The following is a 25,876-nucleotide window of genomic DNA, read 5'->3' as shown; positions in this document are numbered from 1 at the left end:
GAGTAGTTACTTTAAAAACCCTTACCTGGTCCCGTGTCTGTTCTTCTTTTCTGTTTTATTTTTTTAATATAAGGCGGGAACCGGAAGTTCGATCCGCGGACTTCTGGGAAGGCCCCCCCCCCCCAACCAATAAATTCTGGTGGAGAGGAAACCCAAGACACTACACGTGTAGTGTCTCCCACCCGCCCTCCTCCTCTAACCTAATAATAAGACCCATTGGTGTGAGGTAAGTGCCATATTATATTATTATTATATTATTAGCATTGTGCAGGTCAAGGTTCGGAGGTGGAGGAGCAGTCTCTGTCAGCGAGAGAACCTGAGAACTTCTAAGACACTCAGAAGGTAAGAAGGTAAGTAAGTGATTTTTACTCATTTTTACTTTTATACCTTTTTCAAATTGTGTGTCGGGGGGAAACTGAAGTGACATCACAGAAAAGCTGTGGCCTGAGTGGCTGGTTGGAATTCTACACTAAATTTTAAAAAAATTTGAGCATTGGTAACTAATTAAACATAATAACTTAATTATAATTTAGAGGGATATCTAAGCCAGAGATCGGAGAGTACTATATTTAGCTTTCGCATTTCTATTAGAAATCTAGTGCTAGGAAACAGATAGTTAACAGTAACTTTGAAATTTAAAAAAAAATGTTAAAACATTTTTTTTTAATTTAAATTTTAATTAATTGACGCAATGTCAGTTAGAGGGGTGCTGTGCTCTGACTGTGAGATGTGGCAGGTCCGGGAGGCTTCCAGCCTCCCGGATGGCTTCATCTGCAGAAGGTGCACCCAACTGGATCTCCTCACAGACCGCATGGTTCGGTTGGAGCAGCAATTGGATGCACTTATGAGCATGCAGGTGGCGGAAAGCGTCATAGATCGCAGTTATGTAAATGTGGTCACACCCAAGGTGCAGGCAGAGAAATGGGTGACCACCAGAAAGGGCAGGCAGTCAGTGCAGGAATCCCCTGTGGTTGTCCCCCTCTCGAACAGATATACCCCTTTGGATACTGTCGGGGGGGATAGCCTATCAGGGGAAAACAGCAGCAGCCAGAGCAGTGGCACCACGGCTGGCTCTGATGTTCAGAAGGGAGGGTCAAAGCGCAGAAGAGTAATAGTAATAGGGGACTCTATAGTCAGGGGCACAGATAGGCGCTTCTGTGGACGTGAAAGAGACTCCAGGATGGTATGTTGCCTCCCTGGTGCCAGGGTCCAGGATGTCTCTGAACGGGTAGAGGGCATCCTGAAGGGGGAGGGCAAACAGGCAGAGGTCGTTGTACATATTGGTACTAACGACATAGGCAGGAAGGGGCATGAGGTCCTGCAGCAGGAGTTCAGGGAGCTAGGCAGAAAGTTAAAAGACAGGACCTCGAGGGTTGTAATCTCGGGATTACTCCCTGTGCCACGTGCCAGTAAGGCTAGAAATAGGAAGATAGAGCAGCTAAACACGTGGCTAAACAGCTGGTGTAGGAGGGAGGGTTTCCATTATCTGGACCACTGGGAGCTCTTCCGGGGCAGGTGTGACCTGTATAAGAAGGACGGGTTGCATCTAAACCGGAGAGGCATAAATATCCTGGCCGCGAGGTTTGCTAGTGTCACATGGGAGGGTTTAAACTAGTATGGCAGGGGGGTGGGCACGGGAGCAATAGGTCAGAAGGTGAGAGCATTGAGGGAGAACTAGGGAATAGGGACAGTGTGGCTCTGAGGCAGAGCAGACAGGGAGAAGTTGCTGAACACAGCGGGTCTGGTGGCCTGAAGTGCATATGTTTTAATGCAAGGAGTATTACGGGTAAGGCAGATGAACTTAGAGCTTGGATTAGTACTTGGAACTATGATGTTGTTGCCATTACAGAGACCTGGTTGAGGGAAGGGCAGGATTGGCAGCTAAACGTTCCAGGATTTAGATGTTTCAGGCGGGATAGAGGGGGATGTAAAAGGGGAGGCGGAGTTGCGCTACTTGTTCGGGAGAATATCACAGCTGTACTGCGAGAGGACACCTCAGAGGGCAGTGAGGCTATATGGGTAGAGATCAGGAATAAGAAGGGTGCAGTCACAATGTTGGGGGTATACTACAGGCCTCCCAACAGCCAGCGGGAGATAGAGGAGCAGATAGGTAGACAGATTTTGGAAAAGAGTAAAAACAACAGGGTTGTGGTGATGGGAGACTTCAACTTCCCCAATATTGACTGGGACTCACTTAGTGCCAGGGGCTTAGACGGGGCGGAGTTTGTAAGGAGCATCCAGGAGGGCTTCTTAAAACAATATGTAGACAGTCCAACTAGGGAAGGGGCGGTACTGGACCTGGTATTGGGGAATGAGCCCGGCCAGGTGGTAGATGTTTCAGTAGGGGAGCATTTTGGTAACAGTGACCACAATTCAGTAAGTTTTAAAGTACTGGTGGACAAGGATAAGAGTGGTCCGAGGATGAATGTGCTAAATTGGGGGAAGGCTAATTATAACAATATTAGGCGGGAACTGAAGAACATAGATTGGGGGCGGATGTTTGAGGGCAAATCAACATCTGACATGTGGGAGGCTTTCAAGTGTCAGTTGAAAGGAATACAGGACCGGCATGTTCCTGTGAGGAAGAAAGATAAATACGGCAATTTTGGTGAACCTTGGATGACGAGTGATATTGTAGGCCTCGTCAAAAAGAAAAAGGAGGCATTTGTCAGGGCTAAAAGGCTGGGAACAGACGAAGCCTGCGTGGAATATAAGGAAAGTAGGAAGGAACTTAAGCAAGGAGTCAGGAGGGCTACAAGGGGTCACGAAAAGTAATTGGCAAATAGGGTTAAGGAAAATCCCAAGGCTTTTTACACGTACATAAAAAGCAAGAGGGTAGCCAGGGAAAGGGTTGGCCCACTGAAGGATAGGCAAGGGAATCTATGTGTGGAGCCAGAGGAAATGGGCGAGGTACTAAATGAATACTTTGCATCAGTATTCACCAAAGAGAAGGAATTGGTAGATGTTGAGTCTGGAGAAGGGGGTGTAGATAGCCTGGGTCACATTGTGATCCAAAAAGACGAGGTGTTGGGTGTCTTAAATAATATTAAGGTAGATAAGTCCCCAGGGCCTGATGGGATCTACCCCAGAATACTGAAGGAGGCTGGAGAGGAAATTGCTGAGGCCTTGACAGAAATCTTTGGATCCTCACTGTCTTCAGGGGATGTCCCGGAGGACTGGAGAATAGCCAATGTTGTTCCTCTGTTTAAGAAGGGTAGCAAGGATAATCCCGGGAACTACAGGCCGGTGAGCCTTACTTCAGTGGTAGGGAAATTACTGGAGAGAATTCTTCGAGACAGGATCTACTCCCATTTGGAAGCAAATGGACGTATCAGTGAGAGGCAGCACAGTTTTGTGAAGGGGAGGTCGTGTCTCACTAACTTGATAGAGTTTTTCGAGGAGGTCACTAAGATGATTGATGCAGGTAGGGCAGTGGATGTTGTCTATATGGACTTCAGTAAGGCCTTTGACAAGGTCCCTCATGGTAGACTAGTACAAAAGGTGAAGTCACACGGGATCAGGGGTGAGCTGGCAAGGTGGATACAGAACTGGCTAGGCCATAGAAGGCAGAGAGTAGCAATGGAGGGATGCTTTTCTAATTGGACGGCTGTGACCAGTGGTGTTCCACAGGGATCAGTGCTGGGACCTTTGCTCTTTGTAGTATATATAAATGATTTGGAGGAAAATGTAACTGGTCTGATTAGTAAGTTTGCAGGCGACACAAAGGTTGGTGGAATTGCGGATAGCGATGAGGACTGTCGGAGGATACAGCAGGATTTAGATTGTCTGGAGACTTGGGCGGAGAGATGGCAGATGGAGTTTAATCCGGACAAATGTGAGGTAATGCATTTTGGAAGGTCTAATGCAGGTAGGGAATATACAGTGAATGGTAGAACCCTCAAGAGTATTGAAAGTCAAAGAGATCTAGGAGTACAGGTCCACAGGTCATTGAAAGGGGCAACACAGGTGGAGAAGGTAGTCAAGAAGGCATACGGCATGCTTGCCTTCATTGGCCGGGGCATTGAGTATAAGAATTGGCAAGTCATGTTGCAGCTGTATAGAACCTTAGTTAGGCCACACTTGGAGTATAGTGTTCAATTCTGGTCGCCACACTACCAGAAGGATGTGGAGGCTTTAGAGAAGGTGCAGAAGAGATTTACCAGAATGTTGCCTGGTATGGAGGGCATTAGCTATGAGGAGCGGTTGAATAAACTCGGTTTGTTCTCACTGGAACGAAGGAGGTTGAGGGGAGACCTGATAGAGGTCTACAAAATTATGAGGGGCATAGACAGAGTGGATAGTCAGAGGCTTTTCCCCAGGGTAGAGGGGTCAATTACTAGGGGGCATAGGTTTAAGGTGAGAGGGGCAAGGTTTAGAGTAGATGTACGAGGCAAGTTTTTTACGCAGAGGGTAGTGGGTGCCTGGAACTCGCTACCGGAGGAGGTGGTGGAAGCAGGAACGATAGGGACATTTAAGGGGCATCTTGACAAATACATGAATAGGATGGGAATAGAAGGATACGGACCCAGGAAGTGTAGAAGATTGTAGTTTAGTCGGGCAGCATGGTCGGCACGGGCTTGGAGGGCCGAAGGGCCTGTTCCTGTGCTGTACATTTCTTTGTTCTTTGTCTTTGTACTTCCATTATATAGGTACCAGCTTTCAGCACTGCCCTGGATATCTCCTTACATAAGCAGCAGAAATAAAAATATGAAGAAAGTCCGAAGTGACTCTGAAAACCTGTGCAAATATTTTGTCTTCAAAGTTAGTCTTAATGAAGGCATCAAAGAACACTACACTGGTATCAAAGCCAAACCTAATACTTCCTCAGGCTTGTGCTCCCTGTAAAGGTCATTAGGTAATTTATCCCAGCTGATTGTAACATTCTAATCTCCATTACAGCAGAGACTAGCTCATTTAGTAAACACTGCAGATTGAACCGGAGACTTACAAGAGATTTGTAAATTGTCTATTTTTTTAAACCAAAGCGGGTAACATCTGACAAAATCCATTCATTTTAGTAAATAAATCCCAAATTTGCTATACTTTGTATCAGTGATTAAATAAAAGTACTGAACTGCCTGTAAAACTGAGTCAGTAACATAGATAAAAAGAATTAACCAGAAAAATCTTAAACAAAACCAAAGTTGATGGTAATACACAGCAGACTCATCAACAACTGAAAAGAGATAGACCAATTATCACAGTATGGATATTAATGGACCTACTGTGTTTTTCTGATGTAGCAGCATGTAGAGTTGTCAGCATCAGTCAAATTTCAAAGAGTGATATTCATTATCAGTAAAGGTGACCCAGCTTGAGAAGCCATTTTTATAAATACTTGGATGTTTATTTATGTTTATTTGTCAAAGCAGGATGGAGCAAAATGGGTCACATTTTAAACAAAAATGAATTACTGTCACTTCAAATAAATTACATTTGCCAGGTCTGTTTGTGAGTGTGGTGATCATGAATCTGATAGATGACTCACACTTCACATATACAATGAAATATCATAGCCTCAGTTTCACCCCCTGCATCCCCCATACAGCCCCCGCCTCCATTGAGAATAGGCTATGTTGGAATTATTTGGGAAAGACTGCTTACCTTCCCCCCATGTTGCGACTCATCTTGACTGGTTCTAGAGCTACCAGATAAACCTCGTGGCTAAAAGAAACAGTGGAAGGTAATTTTTTTTAAAGTTTCTAATTTTTTAATGAAAACCATAGACCTGGCAGCCTTCACTCCCATCCCCAACCACAATGTACACCTCAATCCCCTCTCTCACCTTGATTGTTCCCAGGGGACTCATGAGGGAAATTCATCTCCAACTTTGAAATGAGGCCCATAAGACTTCACTGGGATTCATGTGGCATTGTGGTGTGAGCTCGCCACTTGTTCCAGCTCTGCACACTGCACTCACGCCTTGACTCAAAATTGGGGTTCAGAGCTCTTATTCACTTTGTTCATCCCATCCTTCATTTAAAAGGATGACAGCAGCTCCCGGAGGAAATGTTTTAGTATTTAATAATGGCATTTTATTCATGAATAACATTCGCAGCACAAAGGTGGAATTTCAGTGTAGCTTACATCAAAAATATCATGCTGACTAATTTTATTTGGACAATTCTGATATTTCAGTAAGCTAGAAAGAAAAATTGATAATGCTGAAAATCTGAAATTACAACAGAAAATATTGGGATTATATTTCTTTGTTGCTGCAAAGAGAAAAGGTATGGAGGTGCCCACACTCTGGGTTCTTGTAAAACACGATGAGAGGCTTATTAATGTAGCTCCCTCAATCAAGATGGTGAACTGCCCAAAGGCCATGCAAACACTCTGCCGACATCACGTGATGCATAACCAGCAGGGATGTATTCTCTGATACATAACACTCGACTCCCTTTACTTCATTAGTGCAATGACAATGATTAACATTAATACAACAGATCCACTTAAGCGTTATCTCTAAACATATATACAATTCAATAAGACAGTGTCAGTGGTGGACATCTGTTCCTTTTTGGTGCAATTCGGCGTTCTGGAACTTGGTTACTTGAGACCTCGATGTGGAGATGCCGGCGTTGGACTGGACTCCTTGGAAGTGCCCTCAATCCTTTCTGTAGATGGTATATCTTGAGTAGTTATCCAAGTATCTGTCACTCGGTACTGAAAAATCCTCAGAAACAGAATCTGAACTCGTCACTGTATCTGGTCTCTGTTCCGAATTATTGCTCTCTAGACTTTCCAAGGGAAGAATCTCTTAAGAATTTCTACAAACTCACTTTGTGCAGCAAGTAACTGATCCGCATGACATCACCAAACTCTTTCAGCATCCGTCTGTATGGATTGGACCTTTCTTTGCTAGGATCATAGCAGGTATCCATTTCTCTGTGGTGGTGTAACTCCTAGCTAACACTGTCTCCCTGGTTGAATACTCACTTTTTAGAGATTTGCTCCCTCCTAGCAATTTGTGCTTGTTCTTGTCATTTGACAATTTCTGAAGTATCAGGTGAAGTTAACAAACCAAACTGTGTTCGTAGTTTCTTCTTGAACAACAGCATTGCCGGTGAACTCTGCGTTGTAGCATGTGCAGTGTTCTGGTAAGACATGGGAATTTGTTTACTCTTCTTGACGATGTTGCCTGGTCCTTCGGTGCTTTGATAGAATACTTTAATGATTGCACAAAACGTTTGGCCAATCTATTTGTTGCTGGATGATAAAGAGCTGACTTGATATCGTGTATACCATTCCATTTCAACTAGTCCTCAAACTCCTTCAAAGTAAACTCCGGCCCATTATCGCTGACAATTTGCTCTAGTGTTCCAAATTTTACGAATATTTTGTCCAGTTTCTCAGTGGTCTGCTCAATCGTCATTGACTTCAATTGTGTTGTGTTAGACAACGGATGTACATCGACAATATGTGGAACAGAATTTAAGTGACAAAGGTCAGAACAAGGTTGAGGAATTTGAAAGTTCCATGAGTTTCAGATTTAGGGATGATGGTACCCTTAAATTGCTGAAAAGAGTAGTGATACTTTGTAAAATCGCTGGAAGGATTCATTTTATTAGCACGGATGTCATATACAGCAAAATACCTTTTATTATTGATGAAGAAAACACATATGAAACTTGATGTGGAAAACGATAAGGCCATCAAATTTGGCAATAACTGTGGACTTACAATTAAAACAGTCTAGACAGTATTGTATCGAGTTAATGAATCCTAATTTTTCTTGCAAAGAAATTAAGGAAGTACTGTTAGCATTAGAGAACAGGGGCGTCATTCTCTGACCCCCCAGCGGGTCGGAGAATGGCCGTTGGCCGCCGTGAATCCCGCCCCCGCCGGTTGCCGAAGTCTCCGGTACTGGAGATTGGGCGGGGGCGGGAATCGGGCCGCGCCGGTTGGCGGGCCCCCCCGCTCGATTCTCCGGCCCGGATGGGCCGAAGTCCCGCCAATAAATTGCCTGTCCCGCCGGTGTAAATTAGAGTAGCTATTTACCGGCGGGACAAGGCGGCGTGGGCGGGCTCCGGGGTCCTGGGGGGGGGGGGCGCGGGGCGATCTGACCCCGGGGGGTGCCCCCACGGTGGCCTGGCCCACGATCGGGGCCCACCGATCCACGGGCGGGCCTGTGCCATGGGGGCACTCTTTCCCTTCCGCCTCCGCAACGGCCTCCACCATGGCGGAGGTGGAAGGGACACTCCCCACTGCGCATGCGCGGGAAACTGTCAGCGGCCGCTGACACTCCCGCGCATGCGCCGCTCGGAGATGTCATTTCCGCGCCAGCTGCCGGGGCAACAAACGCCGTTTGTTGCATTCCGCATCTTTGGGGCGGCGCGATGCCTGTCTGATTGGTGCCGTTTTGGGCGCCAGTCGGCGGACATCGCGCCGTTTGGGGAGAATTTCGCCCCAGGAGTCTAGAAAACAAGATTCGCCCATCCGCCTTCTCAAAGATTAAAAATTTTGCTCAGAGATGCAGGTATAAGAGATGAAGAATACACCAAACCTACAGAACAGTTAAATGATAGATCTGGGGCGACATTCTCCGACCCCCCAGAGGGTCGGAGAATGGCCGTTGGTCGCCGTGAATTCCGCCCCCGCCGGTTGCCGAAGTCTCCGAAGGGAGAAAAGTCGGTGGGGCGTTAATGGTGCCGCTGACGTCGGAGAATGGCACGGGTGGGCGCAAGGCAGCCGATTTTGGGCCTGCCGATATTCTCCCTTCCGGATGGGCCGAAGTCCCGTCGACGTGAGGACCGTTCACGTCGATGTAAATCAAACCTCCTTTTCATCGGCGTGAACCTGTGCTCCAGCTTCACGCCGACCAGCGTGGAGGTGAGTGACGGTCTGGGGGGTTGGCCGCTGGGCAGGCGATGGCGTGGCCGCAGTCTGAATGTGTGGGGAGAGGTGTGTCTCTGGTTGTGTGTGTGTGTGTGCGGCGGGGGGGGGGGGGTGGTTAGAGTGGGCTGGGCTCCGGGGGAGTGCCGGGAGGGGGGTCCGTGCCGGGGAGGAGGTTGGGGTCCATGCCGGGGAGGGGGATGGGGGGGGATCCGTGCCGGGGAGGGGGATGGGGGGTCCGTGCCGGGGAGAGGGATGGGGGGTCTGTGCCGGGGAGGGGGATGGGGGGGGGGTCCGTGCCGGGTAGGAGGTTGGGGTCTGTGCGGGGAGGGGGATGAGGGGGGGGTCCGTGCCGGGGAGGGGGATGGGGGGTCCGTGCCGGGGAGGGGGATGGGGGGTCCGTGCCGGGGAGGGGGATGGGGGGTCCGTGCCGGGGAGGGGGATGGGGGGGGGGTCCGTGCCGGGGAGGGGGATGGGGGGTCCGTGCCGGGGGGGGGATGGGGGGTCCGTGCCGGGGGGCCCGTGCCGGGGAGGAGGTTGGGGTCCGTGCCGGGGAGGAGAATGCGGGGTCCGTGCCGGGGAGGGGGGTGGGGGGTCCGTGCCGGGGAGGGGGGTGGGGGGGGTCCGTGCCGGGGAGGGGGATGGGGGGTCCGTGCCGGGGAGGGGATGGGGGGGGGGGCTCCGTGCCGGGTAGGAGGTTGGGGTCCGTGCCGGGGAGGAGGATGGGGGGGTCCGTGCCGGGGAGGAGGTTGGGGTCCGTGCGGGGAGGGGGATGAGGGGGGGTCCGTGCCGGGGAGGGGGATGGGGGGTCCGTGCCGGGGAGGGGGGTGGGGGGGGGGTCCGTGCCGGGGAGGGGGATGGGGGGGGGTCCGTGCCGGGGAGGGGGATGGGGGGTCCGTGCCGGGGGGGGGATGGGGGGTCCGTGCCGGGGGGCCCGTGCCGGGGAGGAGGTTGGGTTCCGTGCCGGGGAGGAGAATGGGGGGTCCGTGCCGGGGAGGGGGATGGGGGGTCCGTGCCGGGGAGGGGGGTGGGGGGTCCGTGCCGGGGAGGGGGATGGGGGGGTCCGTGCCGGGGAGGGGGATGGGGGGGGTGTCCGTGCCGGGGAGGGAGGTGGGGGGGGGGTCCGTGCTGGGGAGGAGGTTGGGGTCCGTGCCGGGGAGGGGGATGGGGGGGGGCAAGTGAGTTGGTCCACCTGGCCAGGTGCCAGCCTCCAACAGTTGGACCCATGCGGTCCATGCCACCTGGCTGGGGGAAAGGAGGGGATATGGGCAATGATGACATGTCGTCTTTCCCCCCCCCCAACCAGGCCATCATGTTTTCCGATCACCCAGCGATGTTGGCCGCCGTGGCGGCAGCCGCAAATGTCCATGTTGCCCTGGATGAGGAGGAGGAGCGTGCCAGAGAGGCGGCGCAGGCTGCCGCAGAGGGGCAGGCGGCAGCCGCCCAGGCTGGAGGGACACCTGACCGACAGGACGAGGAGGGGGAGGAGGACGTTGCGGCCCCACGGCAACGGAGGCACCCGAGGGCGCCCCGTGTGTACCGGCCCCGGCAGTCATACCAGGACCTCACGGACCGGGAATGCAGGAGGAGACTCCGGATGAGCCGGGAAACCGTGGCACACATCTGCCACCTGCAGGCACACCTGTCACCGCGTGGCACTGGCGGGGACACCCTCTCCCCGTGTCCGTCAAGGTTACGGTTGCCCTGAACGTTTATGCAACGGGGTCATTCCAGGCACCGAGTGGGGACCTGTCCGGCATATCGCAGACATCGGTGCATCGGTGCATCCGGGCAGTGACAGATGCCCTTTATGCCATGGCGCACCGCTACATCCGCTTCCCTGTGGACCGGGCCAGCCAAGATGCCCGGGCCGTGGGCTTCTCTGCCGTGGCCGGGTTCCCCATGGTCCAGGGCGCGATCGATGGGATGCACGTCGCCGTGCGGCCACCTGCAGATAACAGGGCCGTGTTCACCAATAGGAAGGGGACCTATTCGATGAACATACAGGTGGTCTGCGACCACCGCATGATGATCCTGCAAGTCTGCGCCCGTTACCCAGGCAGTATACACGACTCATACGTGTTGTCGCGATCATCCATACCCGGCATGTACGAGGGACGCCATCCCCGGCTGAGGGGCTGGTTGCTGGGCGACAGGGGCTACCCATTGCGATCGTGGCTGATGACGCCTGTACGGAGGCCACGCAATGAGGCGGAGAACCACTACAATGATGCCCATGTAGCGACAAGGGGAGTGATAGAGAGGTGCTTTGGCGTGCTGAAGATGCGTTTCAGGTGCCTGGACCTCTCTGGGGGCGCCCTCCAGTATCGGTCAGATAGGGTCGGCCACATCATTGTGGTGTGCTGCGTCCTGCACAACATAGCCCAACAGAGGGGCGATGTGCCGCAGGCAGAGGAGGGCGGAGTGGAGGAGCAGCAGGAAGAGGCGCAGTCCTTCCCAGATGAGGGGGATGGCAGCAATGGTCAGGGCAGACGGGCTAGACACAGGCGGGTGGCTGTCCACCGTTACCGGCTGGCCCAGCGGGCACGGGACAGACTGCTAGCCCCCCACTTCACTGACTAGATGGGCGTGGGAATCGGGTAGTATGGCCACAGACCGCACACCATGGCAACAGCCGACCACCCACACCCCCCACCCTTCCACCCACCCAGCACCCTCACCCCCCTCCCCAACCCCACCCACCCCACCCGCATGCACACCACCCCCCCCATTGCCGATCCACCTGCGGCACAACGGCCGGGCTCACACAGTTGTGGGTGGACGCGTGTCTATTGCAGGCCATGGAGGATGATGACAACCCGCCCTGCGGTGAGCTCCTGGCTCCACATCGTTGGACTATGTCTGACCCATGGCCACAGTACCACCATCCACCCGGACCATCCCTGCATGCGGCTGTGACACTGCAGCGCACGGTCCCGTCCTCTGCCGGGGGGGATGTTGATGGCGGGCCAGGGTAAAGGGGGCAGACTCACCTGGGGTTGAGGTAAGACCACCCCTCACACACACACTTGCACTCAACGTACATGACACCCCCGCACGCTTTGGACAGAGCACAAAGGCAGCTTCTGTAGGTGTAACATTGACTTTAATAACCAAAGGAGTTCAAGCATGTGCCCTAGCCCCTAAAACTCATCTGTGCCCTGCACCCGTGCCACCTTACTCAGTCTCTAATTGTTTGGCCTTACAGGCCCTTTGACTACGTCTATGTGGTTCCCCAGACGGTACAGCAGAACTGGAGGTGGACTCCTGTGATTCCTGCCCTCTGACACTGGATCCCTTTGGCGGCCGTTTCCTGTGGCGTCCTGGCCTAGATGGGCCAGACTGCGGCCCGGGCGACTGGGATGGCGAGCTGCCAGCCTGTCCTGCCCGTTGCCCACCCGATGCACCTGGGACGGAAGGGGGGGAGTCCGAGGTGTCGCGGTGTTCCCGGACCTCCCCTACAGGAGGACCCGGGACGGACCACACCACCTCCTCCTCCCTCGGGGTGCCCGATGGCCCCCAGGCCTCTACATGGGTGGGGGATGCGAACGGACTGGCCATCCGACGCCCCCCCGGCATCTGGCGTTGCCAGTCCTGGAGGCCCGTGCTGGTATCGGCAGGGGTCTGCAGGTTTGCAGCCATGGAGCCCAGGGGGTTGGCAAACCCTGTCTGTGACAGTGCGACGCCGGCTCGCACATGGCCACTGGCACCGATGCCCTCAGCGATGGCCTGCAGAGACTGGGCCATGGCCTGCAGAGACTGGGCCATGGCCTGCTGAGACTGGGCCATGACGTTGAGCGCCTCTGCCATCTGGCACTGGCTCATGGCCTCCTGTGAGAGGGAAGCCATGTCCTGGGCCACAGACGCCGCCTGCACGGAAAGCCCCAGGCCTCGCAAACCGTCCCCCATGTCTGACACCGTCGCACCCATTGCCTCCACCGCGGACGCCACCCGTGCGGTGTCGGCCTGGGTGGCACGCATGACCGGCACCACTTCCAGCTCCTGGACGCGGGTGGACTCCTCCACCTGCGACTGCAGCTGCCGCAAGCCGGCCGTCACCCTCTTCGCTCGTCTCCGGGTCGGTGGTTGCATCGGATCTATGTGTGGGTGTGGAAACTCCAGGATCCCGGGATCCATCTGGGCGGCAGATGTTCGCTTGGGCTGGGCTGCCCTGTACCGGGACGGCTGTGTTGTACGCACCAGTGAGTGTACCAGACGCCTCATCACTAAAGTGCCCAACTGAGGTGAGTGTCTCTGCGATGGTGGAGGGTGTTGGTGACAGCAGTGGCGTTGTGTCGTGCTCTTCATCCCACTCTGAGTCCATGGCACTTTGGGGTGGGGGTTCATCTCCACCCATCCACTCTGAGTCACTGTCCAGTATTTCGTCTTCCTGGGTAGTGCTGTCCCAGGTAGGGGTGTCCTGGGTAGTGGTGTCCTGGGTAGTGGTGACCTGGGTAGTGGTGTCCTGGGTAGTGGTGACCTGGGTAGTGGTGTCCTGGGTAGTGGTGTCCTGGGTAGTGGTGTCCTGGGTAGTGCTGTCCCGGGTAGGGGTGTCCTGGGCAGTGCTGTCCCGGGTAGTGGTGTCCTGGGTAGTGGTGTCCTGGGTAGTGGTGTCCTGGCTCGGATGTGACGGGGGCCTGTGGCTGCCCCCCTCGTCGCTGGGTGGCACACGCCTGCGTCATCGCTCCCACATGTGACGGGGTGTCGTCTCCCTGTTGCTCCAGGTCTCTCCGTCTCCCATGGTGTGCGAGGGGCATCCTGCGGGCGTCGCATGCCGGACGGTCCGGGTCTCTCTGTCTCCTGTGGTCTCCGAGGGGCATCCTGCAGGCGGTCTGCATCTGCGGGGATGGGTGCCTCGACGTTTGCTCCTGCGATACTCAATGAAGCATGCATGGTTAGACACGCAGGCAGTGATCAGGTGATATGGGGGAGGGGGGATATGGGGAGGGGGGATATGGGGACGGGCTGTCGGTGGCTCACTTGCTAGTACGCCCCCGACCTCTGCATCAGCAACCATCCGGTCGTCAGGTCCGCCAGCCAGTTCCAGGGCCCTTTCCTCGTGTTCGGTCAGTGGCCTCTCATCAGCGGGGCCTCCTCCAGTCCTCACATGCTCCCTATTGTTGTGTGCGCGCGCTTCTCCTGTGGCGGGGGGGTGGGTGGAGGTGGTGGCAGGGGTAAAAGGCAACAGTGTTAGGCAAGTATATGAATGCACGCCATCGGTTGCGCGTGCATTGCAGAGGTTAAGGTTAGGGCTGGATTCACTTGGTGATATGGGGGATATGGGGGAGGGGGGATATGGGGGAGGGGGGATATGGGGAGGGGGATATGGGGGAGGGGGGATATGAGGGGAGGGGGGATATGGGGAGGGGTGATATGGGGAGGGGGATATGGGGAGGGTGGATATTGGGGGATATGGGGGAGGGGGGATATGGGGGAGGGGGGATATGGGGGAGGGGGCATATGGGGGATATGGGGGAGGGGGGATATGGGGGAGGGGGGTATGGGGGAGGGGGGATATGGCGGAGGGGGGATATGGTGGAGGGGGGATATGGGGAGGGGGATATGGGGGATATGGGGGAGGGGGGATATGGGGGAGGGGGGATGTGGGGGAGGGGGGATATGGGGAGGGGGGATATGGGGGAGGGGGGATATGGGGGAGGGGGATATGGGGGATATGGGGGAGGGGGGATATGGGGAGGGGGATATGGGGAGGGGGGATATGGGGGAGGGGGATATTGGGGGATATGGTGGAGGGGGGATATGGCGGAGGGGGGATATGGGGGATATGGGGAGGGGGGGATTTGGGGGAGGGGGGATATGGGGGATATGGGGAGGGGGGATTTGGGGGAGGGGGGATTTGGGGGAGGGGGATATGGGGGATATGGGGGAGGGGGGGGACATGGGGAGGGGGGATATGGGGAGGCTCACCCTGCCTGCTCTGACGAGGTCGTTCACCTTCTTGTGGCACTGGGTGCCTGTCCGTGGTGTCAGGGCCGCAGCGGTGACGGCCTCTGCCACCTCCCTCCACAGACGCCAGCTGTGGCGTGGGGCAACTCTGCGGCCGTGCCCGGGATACAGGGCGTCGCTCCTCTGCTCCACTGCGTCCAGGAGCGCCTCCACATCCCGTGAACCTTGGGGTTGAGCGGCGGCCAGCCATCCAGTCGGGTGTTCCGGTCGGGTGTTCCGGTCTGGTGGGGGAGAGCAGTGTATGACGCTGCACGGCGTGAACCACATGCGCAAGCGCGGATCCCGTCACGTCGCTGCTAGCCCATTTCGGGCCGGAGACTTTTGAACCATTTTTCCGGCGAGACGCAAGTCAGACTTGCGCCATTTTTTGCGCCGATCGCGGACTTTGCGCCGATAACGGTTAATTTCGCCCCTGATATATGTAAGAAACAAAGAAGAACACCATCACGACCCATAGTGAGTGTGCCCTTAGTGAGAGATTTTAATGAACTTGTGGCTATGGATAAATAAAAGAACATTTTCATTTTATAGCCTTGGCAACTCGGTTTAGTCAGTCGACGATTAACCGTAGTAATGAAAAGAAATTGATTGTAGGACAGATGAGGTCATTGGCTCAGTTCCTCGCTAATAACAGGGGAGGGGGTGGAATTTGCTCACAAGGAGTTTTGGGATGTGTGCGGGAACATGAACATAATAGTTATGAATACAACTGCAGAAAGCCCACTTAGTAATGGGGTGTGTGAGAGAAATCATGCTGTGATCGTTTTGGTAGATCGGACAAATTGTAAATTAGCTTCAGCTTTAGAATGGGACATCCATACAAAGAATCCCCTACAGATGGTACGGGACTACAGTCCATATCAGTTGTTTTTTGGGAGAAATCATAAAATTCCTTCAGTCATAAATGATCATCCTCCAGCTTGGAGGGAACAATGATTACTTCTACCTTTTCTGAGCATTTGAATGCACTGCATGTGAGCAGGAGAGCATTTCTAAAAGTGGAAATCTCAGAAAGAAGTCGGAGAGCTTTGAGGCACAACATACAGTCATCAGAAACTATTTACAAACAGGGATACATGGTATACTATAAAAGAGATGGATTTAACAAGTGGAAAGTCCAGGAAATGAAAATGAAATGAAAATCGCTTATTGTCACAAGCTTCAAATGAAGCTACTGTGAAAAGCCCCTAGTCGCCACATTCCGGCACCTGTTCGGGGAGGCTGGTACAGGAATTGAACCGTGCTGCTGGCCTGCCTTGGTTTGCTTTCAAAGCCAGCGATTTAGCCCTGTGCTAAATATTACAGCTACAGATGGCAAAACAATCATTTTGCAGCATGGAGACCAGACTGTTCGGGTACACTCGTCAAGATTAATGGGCACAGATAACAAGTTTGTAGATTCAAAAGAGGTTATTGAACATGTTGAGGAACCAAGTACTTCTCATACACATATCTTACAGAATTATGTGGACCAGACCGTGGAAATTGACAGCGCATCTGAAGAGGGACATAGAGGGATGAGGCTAATTTTCTCAAAGGACAACTGCCAAAAGTTGGTATTAAAGTGACACACTTGCCAGAAGGGGCCAGTCAGTGGAAAGATGCAACTACCATTGATGGAGAAAGTAAGGCCACCAGTAAATATAAAATCTAGTTGAATGTACGAGATTAAGTCGAGGGGTTTCGGTCCATGGATTAGGAACATGAGATACAAAAATGGAAAGCACAGAAATATAGGGCTGAATTCTCTGCCGTTGTTTTGCTGGCAGCCCAGGGATTTCCTGACGGTGTGGGGCTGCCCCACAATGGGAAACCCCATTGACCAGCCGGTGAAACGGAGAATCCCGACGGCGTGCCGCACCATCAATCTGATGCGGCGGGACAGAGAAATCCACAATAGTGTCAGTTTGGACAGGAGGTCCAGCAGTGAACATGTCCATAGGAAGAAATCAACAAAGAACAACAAAGAACAAAGAAATGTACAGCACAGGAACAGGCCCTTCGGCCCTCCAAGCCCGTGCCGACCATACTGCCCGACTAAACTACAATCTTCTACACTTCCTGGGTCCGTATCCTTCTATTCCCATCCTATTCATATATTTGTCAAGATGCCCCTTAAAGGTCCCTATCGTCCCTGCTTCCACTACCTCCTCCGGTAGCGAGTTCCAGGCACCCACTACCCTCTGCGTAAAAAACTTGCCTCGTACATCTACTCTAAACCTTGCCCCTCTCACCTTAAACCTATGCCCCCTAGTAATTGACCCCTCTACCCTGGGGAAAAGCCTCTGACTATTCACTCTGTCTATGCCCCTCATAATTTTGTATACCTCTATCAGGTCGCCCCTCAACCTCCTTCGTTCCAGTGAGAACAAACCGAGTTTATTCAATCGCTCCTCATAGCTTATGCCCTCCATACCAGGCAACATTCTGGTAAATCTCTTCTGCACCCTCTCTAAAGCCTCCACATCCTTCTGGTAGTGTGGCGACCAGAATTGAACACTATACTCCAAGTGTGGCCTAACTAAGGTTCTATACAGCTGCAACATGACTTGCCAATTCTTATACTCAATGCCCCGGCCAATGAAGGCAAGCATGCCGTATGCCTTCTTGACTACCTTCTCCACCTGTGTTGCCCCTTTCAATGACCTGTGGACCTGTACTCCTAGATCTCTTTGACTTTCAATACTCTTGAGGGTTCTACCATTCACTGTATATTCCCTAACTGCATTAGACCTTCCAAAATGCATTACCTCACATTTGTCCGGATTAAACTCCATCTGCCATCTCTCCGCCCAAGTCTCCAGACAATCTAAATCCTGCTGTATCCTCAGACAGTCCTCATCGCTATCCGCAATTCCACCAACCTTTGTGTCGTCTGCAAACTTACTAATCAGACCAGTTACATTTTCCTCCAAATCATTTATATATACTACAAAGAGCAAAGGTCCCAGCACTGATCCCTGTGGAACACCACTGGTCACAGCCCTCCAATTAGAAAAGCATCCCTCCATTGCTACCCTCTGCCTTCTATGGCCTAGCCAGTTCTGTATCCACCTTGCCAGTTCACCCCTGATCCCGTGTGACTTCACCTTTTGTACTAGTCTACCATGAGGGACCTTGTCAAAGGCCTTACTGAAGTCCATATAGACAACATCTACTGCCCTACCTGCATCAATCATCTTAGTGACCTCCTCGAAAAACTCTATCAAGTTAGTATCAAGAACTGTTGAAAGAATATCTTATCATAGGAGGGGAAGATCAACAGTAGCAGTCCGAAACACGATATACGGCAGGATAGAGGACGCAGTTTAACAAGGTCTAGAAATATGATGCAGACTAGGAATGATACAAGGAGCAGAAGCCCAGGTGACTGAGAAGTCTTAGTGGCTTCCAACAGGCGAGATGATAAACTAATAAAAGATGCAAAACAGCAAGAACTGCAAAGTTGGAAAGAATTTGGGATGTACACAGAGGTCACAGTTAGAGGGCAACGAGTTCTGTCTCATAGATGGATATGCACGGTAAAGGTGCTTCCTGATGGAATTTATAAGGCCAAAGACAGACTGGTGACATGAGGTTTTGAAGAAAACTTGAGTGAACAAGATGTAAGGGTAGATTTACTGACAGCAGGAAAGGTTATTTTGAAGATCTTAGCTCTGTGGTTCTAGCCACAAAGCTCAGGAATCCAAGTTGATAGATATTAACACGGTTTTCTTACAGCGACATCAGCTTCAAAGTGACATTTTCTTTGTCCTCCGAGGGAGGCGCTAAACACAGGAAGGGTACTATGTGTATACAGGTTGATTGATACCTCCAGAGTTTGGTATTTCCCAGTGAGGTTGGTTTTGTTAAAATTTCAACTGTCTTAAATTGAAAGCAGACCTTGCGAGGTTTTATTTGCAGTATGGAGGGAAACCTTCAGGCATCCTCATGAGGATGATTTTTTGTGAGGTGGTAGTGGAGAATTTAAAAATACTGTTCTTAATGGGTTTAGAACAGAGTTCAAGATTGGAAGTCAGGCCTCCAATGCATTCAAATACATTGGGTTAGAAATCGGGCAGAGTGGTTCGCATGTCACTCTACATCAGCAGTCTTACTTGGAGAATATTGACCTCGGAGCAATTACTCGTGGTCGGGCCTCCCGAAAGGATACAATGGCTTCTAAAATGGAAAAAGGAGAATTCTGAAGTTTAATTGGGCAGCTGAATTGGTCAGCTAGACAAACAAACCTCGATGCCAGTTTTGATGTTTTAGAACTAAGCACTAAAATGAACGATCACAAAGTTGAAGAAATTGTTTGAGCAAACAAAACATTTGCAAAATTAAAATTGAAGAATTGTGATTTGAAATTCCCATCTTTAGGTGATATTAGACAACCAAAATGGATGGTTTATAGTGACTCATCGTACGGTAATCTCTGTGATGGCTTTTTAATGTTTCAGCTGGGGTAGAAAGGTAAATATTGCCCTTTGACATGGAAGCTAAAAAGATACGAACGGTGGTAAAAATTACATTGGCAGCAGTGGAGGCAGTAGACATGGCATTTTTTATATCCAGGTTCCTGAGTGAAATTTTAAATGGGGCGGAGTATTCAAGAACAGCATCTATAGAGTGTCCCATGCATTATGGTCTGGGTTCTCGGTTCCCAACCTGTGCGCCGTTTGCTGGCGATATAATTCTGGGGGCGATTCTCCGATATGGAGGCCAAGTGTTCGCGCCATCGTGAACGCCGTCGCGTTTCACGACGGCGCGAACAGGGCCCGGGCACGACCTATTCTGGCCCCCATAGGGGGCCAGCACAGCGCTGGAGCGGTTCACGCCGCTCCAGCGTCCTTACGTGGCGCCAAATGGGTGCCACGTCAACCCGTGCATGCGCAGTTGGGGCAGCCCAATCCTGCGCATGTGCAGTTGGGCCGCACCATCCTGCGCATGCGTGGGGAACGTCTTACGCGCGCCGGCCCCTCACCAACATGGTGCCGGTGTTCTGGGGCCGCGCGCGGAAGGAGGTAGGCCCGGGGGAGGAGAGGCTGGCCCGCCGATTGGTGGGCCCCGATCACGGGCCAGACCCCATCGGAGGCCACCCCGGTGAAGGAGCTCCCCCTCCCACCCCCACAAGCCGCCCCCCCAGTGTTCCTGCAGAGTTCCCACCGGCAGCGACCAGGGGTGGACGGCGCCGGTGGGAACCTGTTGTGTCGTAGCGGCCGCTTGGCCCATCCGGGCCGGAGAATCACTGCTCGCCGGTTCTCCGAGCGGCCCGCTGCGAATCGTGCGCCGCTGGTTTCCGGGGGTTGGGAGAATCACGTGCGGGGGTCTGGGCGGCGTGGCGCGATTCACGCGGCACCCCGGCGATTCTCCCACCCAGCATGGTGGGGGAGAATAGCGCCCTCTATCTTCCTTCCACTCACAATGGGAGTTTTCGTGGGCAGGTGTCAAAGTGAATCGCAACGACTGGTGAATTCTGGCCAATAAGTCCCTTTAAGAGAATGTCCACTCTACAAAATGCGGCAATGAAAAGAGACTACAGATTGACATAGCGAGACTAAAACAGATGCGAGAGAACAAGGAGATTCACAAGATCAAGTGGGTTGATAGAACTTACCAATTAATAATAATAATCTTTATTGGTGTCACAAGTAGGCTTACATTAACAATGCAATGAAGTTACTGTGAAAAGCTTCCAGTCGCCACACTATGGCACCTGTTCGGGTATCCTGAAGGAATATTCAGAATGTCCAATTCACCTAACAAGCACATGTTTTGGGACTTGTGGGAGGAAACCAGAGCACCCGGAGGAAACCCATGCAGTCATGATGAGAATGTGCAGACCCCGCACAGACAGTGACCCAAGCTGGGAATCAAACCCGGGTCCCTGGCACTGTGAAGCAACAGTGCTGACCACTATGCTATCTGACTGTTTGACGAAAAGAGGGGCTAGCTTGAAGAAATTACTGGAAATTAGTAAAGAGAAATTAATCTTTTCCTCTAAGGAAGAAATATGTGAGTGAAAAACAACATTTAGGAAGGGGGAGTAGGTTGCATTTATTGCAGAAAAAATATACATTTGTGGTATGGTATATTGTAATTGATATCAACATTAAAGATTAACTTTTTAAAGAGGGGGAATCTGCTAGGAAAGAATTAACATTCTCTAGTACTTAAGTTGGATTTGGCATTTTAATTGGTTAATAGACTGCACCTATTGTGTAATAGGCTGCACCAAATATAAAGGAGATGCCCGTGGCACTGTGGTGATATTGGAAAAGAGATTGCTGAACACAATAAACTTGAAGTTGAAGAAGTCAGGACCTGCTTTCTAATTCCTATTATAGAGTATCATCAGAACTTAGCATTTAGACGTAGATCATGCACTTCATGGTGGCAGGATTGCAATTTCAACACACATCACAGTTTTACCTCCCCATATGCACCATCCCTCTGCCAAGTCCAACATGACCCCCTGCCTGGCCCTAACAAGATGCCTGATTTCCCTGGAAGTCCGATCCACTGCTGAAAGCTTCCTCAATATTCTCCAAGCTGTACAGGGTGGCCACTGTTACTTGTGGTACTGCCAGAACTGAAGAGCTGCTGACCTTCAATGAGCCGGCAGGCAGTTTTATGAGGCAGGACTTCCACTTGGATGGAAATTATGTCTCGTCCCATAATAATTAAAGGCCCATGAGCCAAAAATGTTAAGTGGGGATGAGCTGCCAAAGGGAGGCAGGCTCATCCCTGACATTCACCCTGGAGTGTGGGGAGCCAGTTGGGAACTGTCTTAAAAAAAGATCTGAGACCATAGTTAGTACACCCAACAAAACATTCGACAAACCATCTGGGCAGACAGCTTTCACACACTCCCCCATTGGTCCAGCAAACCACGGATTTCATCACAATGCACTTGTTTAATCTTTTGGTATTTTGGTTACTGTTTTTTTTATCGCTATTCATATAGACTCTATATTGGTCTTGCATCCTTTTTTTTCTGCTGCCATTTTGATCTCAATAATTACGGTGTCGGAACCATCCCCTTTTCTCTTTCCATCTTTTAAAAATATGCTATGCCCTGCAATATTTAATTCTTGTAACCAGTGAAAGAATGGCAAAGTTTACCCAATATGATGTATGTAGGAATTTCAGATATGAAGTATTATATGTATTTGGTGCAGTAAGGGTTAAAAGCCTGGGTTAGTGTGTATGACTGATGCAGTCATGTTTTTAAAAATCCTGGTTTGAAAGACAGCTAGGCTTTTTGGAGACAGGTGCAACTAAAGCTTTGTAAAAGTGTGGGATAATGACATTTTGATTACATAAAGAGGAGCAGATAATTAGAGACATTTTGTTTAGTTTTAGTACGATGATGTACGTTAATGGGAGGAGCAAGGGGCTGAAGCAGTCAGCTGTTGAGGTTGCAGTTTAAGAAATTCTCAGTTTTAGATTGGGATATGACCAGAGAAGCAGCTGATCTCAATACAGTGAGATTAGAATTGTCTGTGGACAGACCAGCAGTTTGTGGGAAGAACAGTTCAGTTAAAGACTTGACTTCGGGCAGACCAGACATGCAGCTGTTCTCAAGACAGTGAGTTTTGCCCTTGTACAGGACAGGAGCAGTGTCTTAGGCTGGCAGTGTAAATAATAGTTCGAGACTAGTTCAGCTGGTTCCTGAAGGATCTCTCTTTCACAAAGTGATTTATCCAGGACATCTGTTTACATAAAGTATTCATGAGTCTGCTAACTGTATTTAAAAGTTGATTTTGACCTGAGATGGGTGTTGTTTGAGTTGAGAAAAAGAAACCAGTTAAGGGTTATCGTTTCATTGTATTATTATTTCTTGTTCAACTAATAATTGAAAACTATGGCCGGGATTCTCCGCTATCCGGCGGGGCGGACCGTCCGGCGCCGAGGAGTGGCGTGAACCACTCCGGTGTCGGGCCTCCCGGAAGGTGCAGAATCCTCCGCACCTTCAGTGGTTAGGCCGGCGCAGGCAGGGTTAGTGCCATGCCAGCTGGCGGCGGCGAGGTTGGCGCCGAAGGTCCTCCGCCGGCGCGAGTTGGCGCATGCGCGAGAGCGCCAGCATGTTCTGGTGTGGTCCCAGCGCATGCGCAGGGGGTTCTTCTCCGCGCCGGCCATGGCGGACCTTTACAGCAGCCGGCGCGGAGGGAAAGAGTGTCCCCATGGCACAGGCCCGCCCGCAGATCGGTGAGCCCCTATCGTGGGCCAAGGCACTGTGGGGGCCCCCCTGGGACCAGATCCCCCCGCACCCCCCCCGAGGACTCCGTAGGCCGTCCACAGAGCCAGGTCCCACCGGTAAGGACCTTGTTTGATTTATGCCGGAGGAACTGGCCGAAACTGGGCAGCCACTTGGCCCATCGCAGAGCGGAGGATCGCCGGGGGGGGCCACTGCCAACGGCCCCTGACCGGCGCGATGCGATTCTCACCCCCCGCCGAAAAACCTGCACCTGAGAATCCGGCAGCCGGCGTTGGGGCAGCGGGGTGGGATTCATGCCGCCCACCGGCGATTCTCCGGCCCGGCGGGGGGGTTGGAGAATCCCGCCCATTGCCTTCATGATGTTAAAGTTAGTAATACTGTGTTAGTAATAAAGTTTGGTTTAATATATCATATGCCTATTTATTCTTGCAATCACTCCTGGAGCAAAGTACCCTTTCCTCACAAATTAAAATAAAATATCGGGGTTTGTGTCCTAGCACTGCTGGGGCCTGGTCCGGGATGGTAATGTAATGTAAGCCCACTTATGACACTGCTAAAGATTATTATAATATCAGTGCTTTCAATAAATAAAAATTCATTCCTCAAAAGAAATCATTCATACCTGCCTGTTCTCACCACTCCCACACAAAGTCCCTCACCGTGAAAAACATCTGTTAAGCATCTTAAGCCGGTAGCTATATTACCCTTGACATCATAGTTCATCAAATGTTGAGCTCTGCTCAATGTTAATAACTTTCTGTTAGGTTCCAAATTTTGGTAAATTTGTAGATGTAATGGGAATAATTACACTTTTGGTTTATAATTGATGTCAAAGGATAGAGTTCTGAATTCAGTTCAAAACTCAAAGCTCACTACCAAAACTGCTTCCATTTCTGCTTTCCTGCTATAAGTAGGCAGGACTCAGGAACCATCCGTCTCTGTCCTCCACAGGAATTATCAACACTTTGATAACTCGATTTAAAACCAGCTCGAATAGGTCCCTCACAAAATTCACCCACACCAGCCTCAAAAGCAGATAATCTTTAAGGCAGCTATGTCCAGAGCCCAACAGGAAGAAAACAAAAAAAAGGCCCCTATTATTGCCTTGTGCGTTTGTAAATGTTATACAACAGTCGCGATTGTACTTGACATTTTATGACTAATTCATTATTTTGTGATTTTATAGTGTGTTCACGTTTCTGAAGTTCCTTATGGTCTGGATACTGATACTTTTGGCAGATTTCATCCTTGAGCTTCGATTTGAATATTTATGGCCAGGCTGGCTGTTTGTGAAGAGGGTTTATAATTCTTCTCGATATCAGGGCCTTGTAAGTATAATTAATATTTGGACATGTATATATAAAATGATTCTAAATGGATGTATTTCAAAATTGAATGTAACTGTTGAAATTGATGCTAAGAGGTGCAGTTTAGATGCCGTGCTATTATGATACTGGCCAACAAACCATTGCTCATGGTTACAATACTATGTCTCAAAAAATATTTCAATATGAAAACAATTTCATTTCTCTGGTCAGCTGCCCTTCAGTTTGTGACTCAGCTCTGTGCATTAACAATAAACAGGGAGAACAAATGGATGGTGGAGCTGATGTATTAAAAATTGATGCATTGAGTTACGTCCTACTTGTAAAAGATTTTTAGTTCTGACATTTTCCTCGATAGGTTGTTTCCTTTCAGATTTCATTATTGTTATTATTATTATGACATCTGAGCTTCTTCCCAAATATAATCTTTGAAAGTTATCAATTGTTGAATTATTGTCAAAGTTTTACAATTATTTCAGAATTCCTGCACGCCACGAACATGCCCAAGGTCTTCAGAAGGACAAATTAGATATTTGCCCAAGAGCAGGAATCTCATTTAATTATGCAAATAAATTGGGTGGGACTTGGCAGGCCCGTCAGTCACGGATGCAAATCCCTAATAGCCGCTAAATATCACGAGAGGCCAAAAACGGGGACTTGGCCAGGCGAGATTTCAGAACACGATTTTCCTGAGCCCTCCCCGATTACACGTCCAGAAAGGGCGTGAATCTGATTTGCATCAATTTGAATCCATTATGATACACTCAGCAAGGATAATATTACGTCTTCAGACCTCATTGAATCTTTCCACCTACCCGGTGTGATGTCACACGGGCACAAATTACTACTGCCTTTTAAAAAACAGAATCCAGGCCTCTGAGAGGGATGAAGGAGGTGAGTATCACTGTCTCCACTGAGCACCAGGAAGTCTAAGGAGACAGAACCCACTGTCCAGCTCCAGAAATTTGGGGCGGCGTGTGGGGGTGGGGGTTACGGGTTTGTCCTTGTGGGTGTCGGGTCGGGGGGAGTGGTTGGGGTTTCTGGGGTGAGGATTGCGGCTGGTATGGGTGGTCCTGAAACCTGCAGCCTGTGATTAAAATGTTGCCTGTAGCATGGGGTATGAATCGGCTGTGGGTGTGGGCCGCATGGGTGGGGGGGGGGTGAGGTGCAATAAGAGTGAAGGAGGTGGGCCTATTGGGCTGGGTGGCTAAGACACCGAAAGAGAAACCAACAAACAACATGTCCCAGCCTGAGGGGGAGGGGGCAAAAAGTATGCAGTGACTGTCCAGAAATCCTAAGTGTAAAGGCATGACTGCAATGAGAACTCGGTATTGTGCAGCCTGGGTAAGAAGGGCCTATTAATTTTGCCTATCCCTGAAGTAGAAAGAAATTGTGCCATCTAACATCACTGAGACTCATACCCATCAAACTAATTGACAATCAAGAGTTAATCCTTACCAATGTCAGCTGCCTACAGTATCAAAGTCAAAGCATGGGCTGAAATCTCCGGATTCAAGGATAAACGCTTGAGTACTCCAGAGGAACT

At 51.0% G+C, this 25,876-nt stretch overlaps 1 protein-coding gene across 2 annotated transcripts in view; it reads left to right on the top strand.

Annotated features, from left to right (window-relative positions):
• LOC140410676 (macoilin-like) overlaps nucleotides 1-25,876 on the top strand; it is a 179,095-nt gene that overhangs the window by 57,070 nt on the left and 96,149 nt on the right. For both annotated transcript variants that reach the window (XM_072499062.1, XM_072499061.1), the window contains one exon: nucleotides 24,192-24,333. In XM_072499062.1, the coding sequence (XP_072355163.1) occupies nucleotides 24,192-24,333 (142 nt within the window). The remainder of the gene's footprint in view (nucleotides 1-24,191; nucleotides 24,334-25,876) is intronic.

The sequence above is a fragment of the Scyliorhinus torazame genome, chromosome 4, assembly GCF_047496885.1.
Source record: "Scyliorhinus torazame isolate Kashiwa2021f chromosome 4, sScyTor2.1, whole genome shotgun sequence".
In the NCBI taxonomy this organism is placed as follows: Eukaryota; Metazoa; Chordata; class Chondrichthyes; order Carcharhiniformes; family Scyliorhinidae; genus Scyliorhinus; species Scyliorhinus torazame.
Note: the sequence above shows the minus strand (reverse complement) of the source record. Positions and strands in the feature narration are given on the sequence as shown.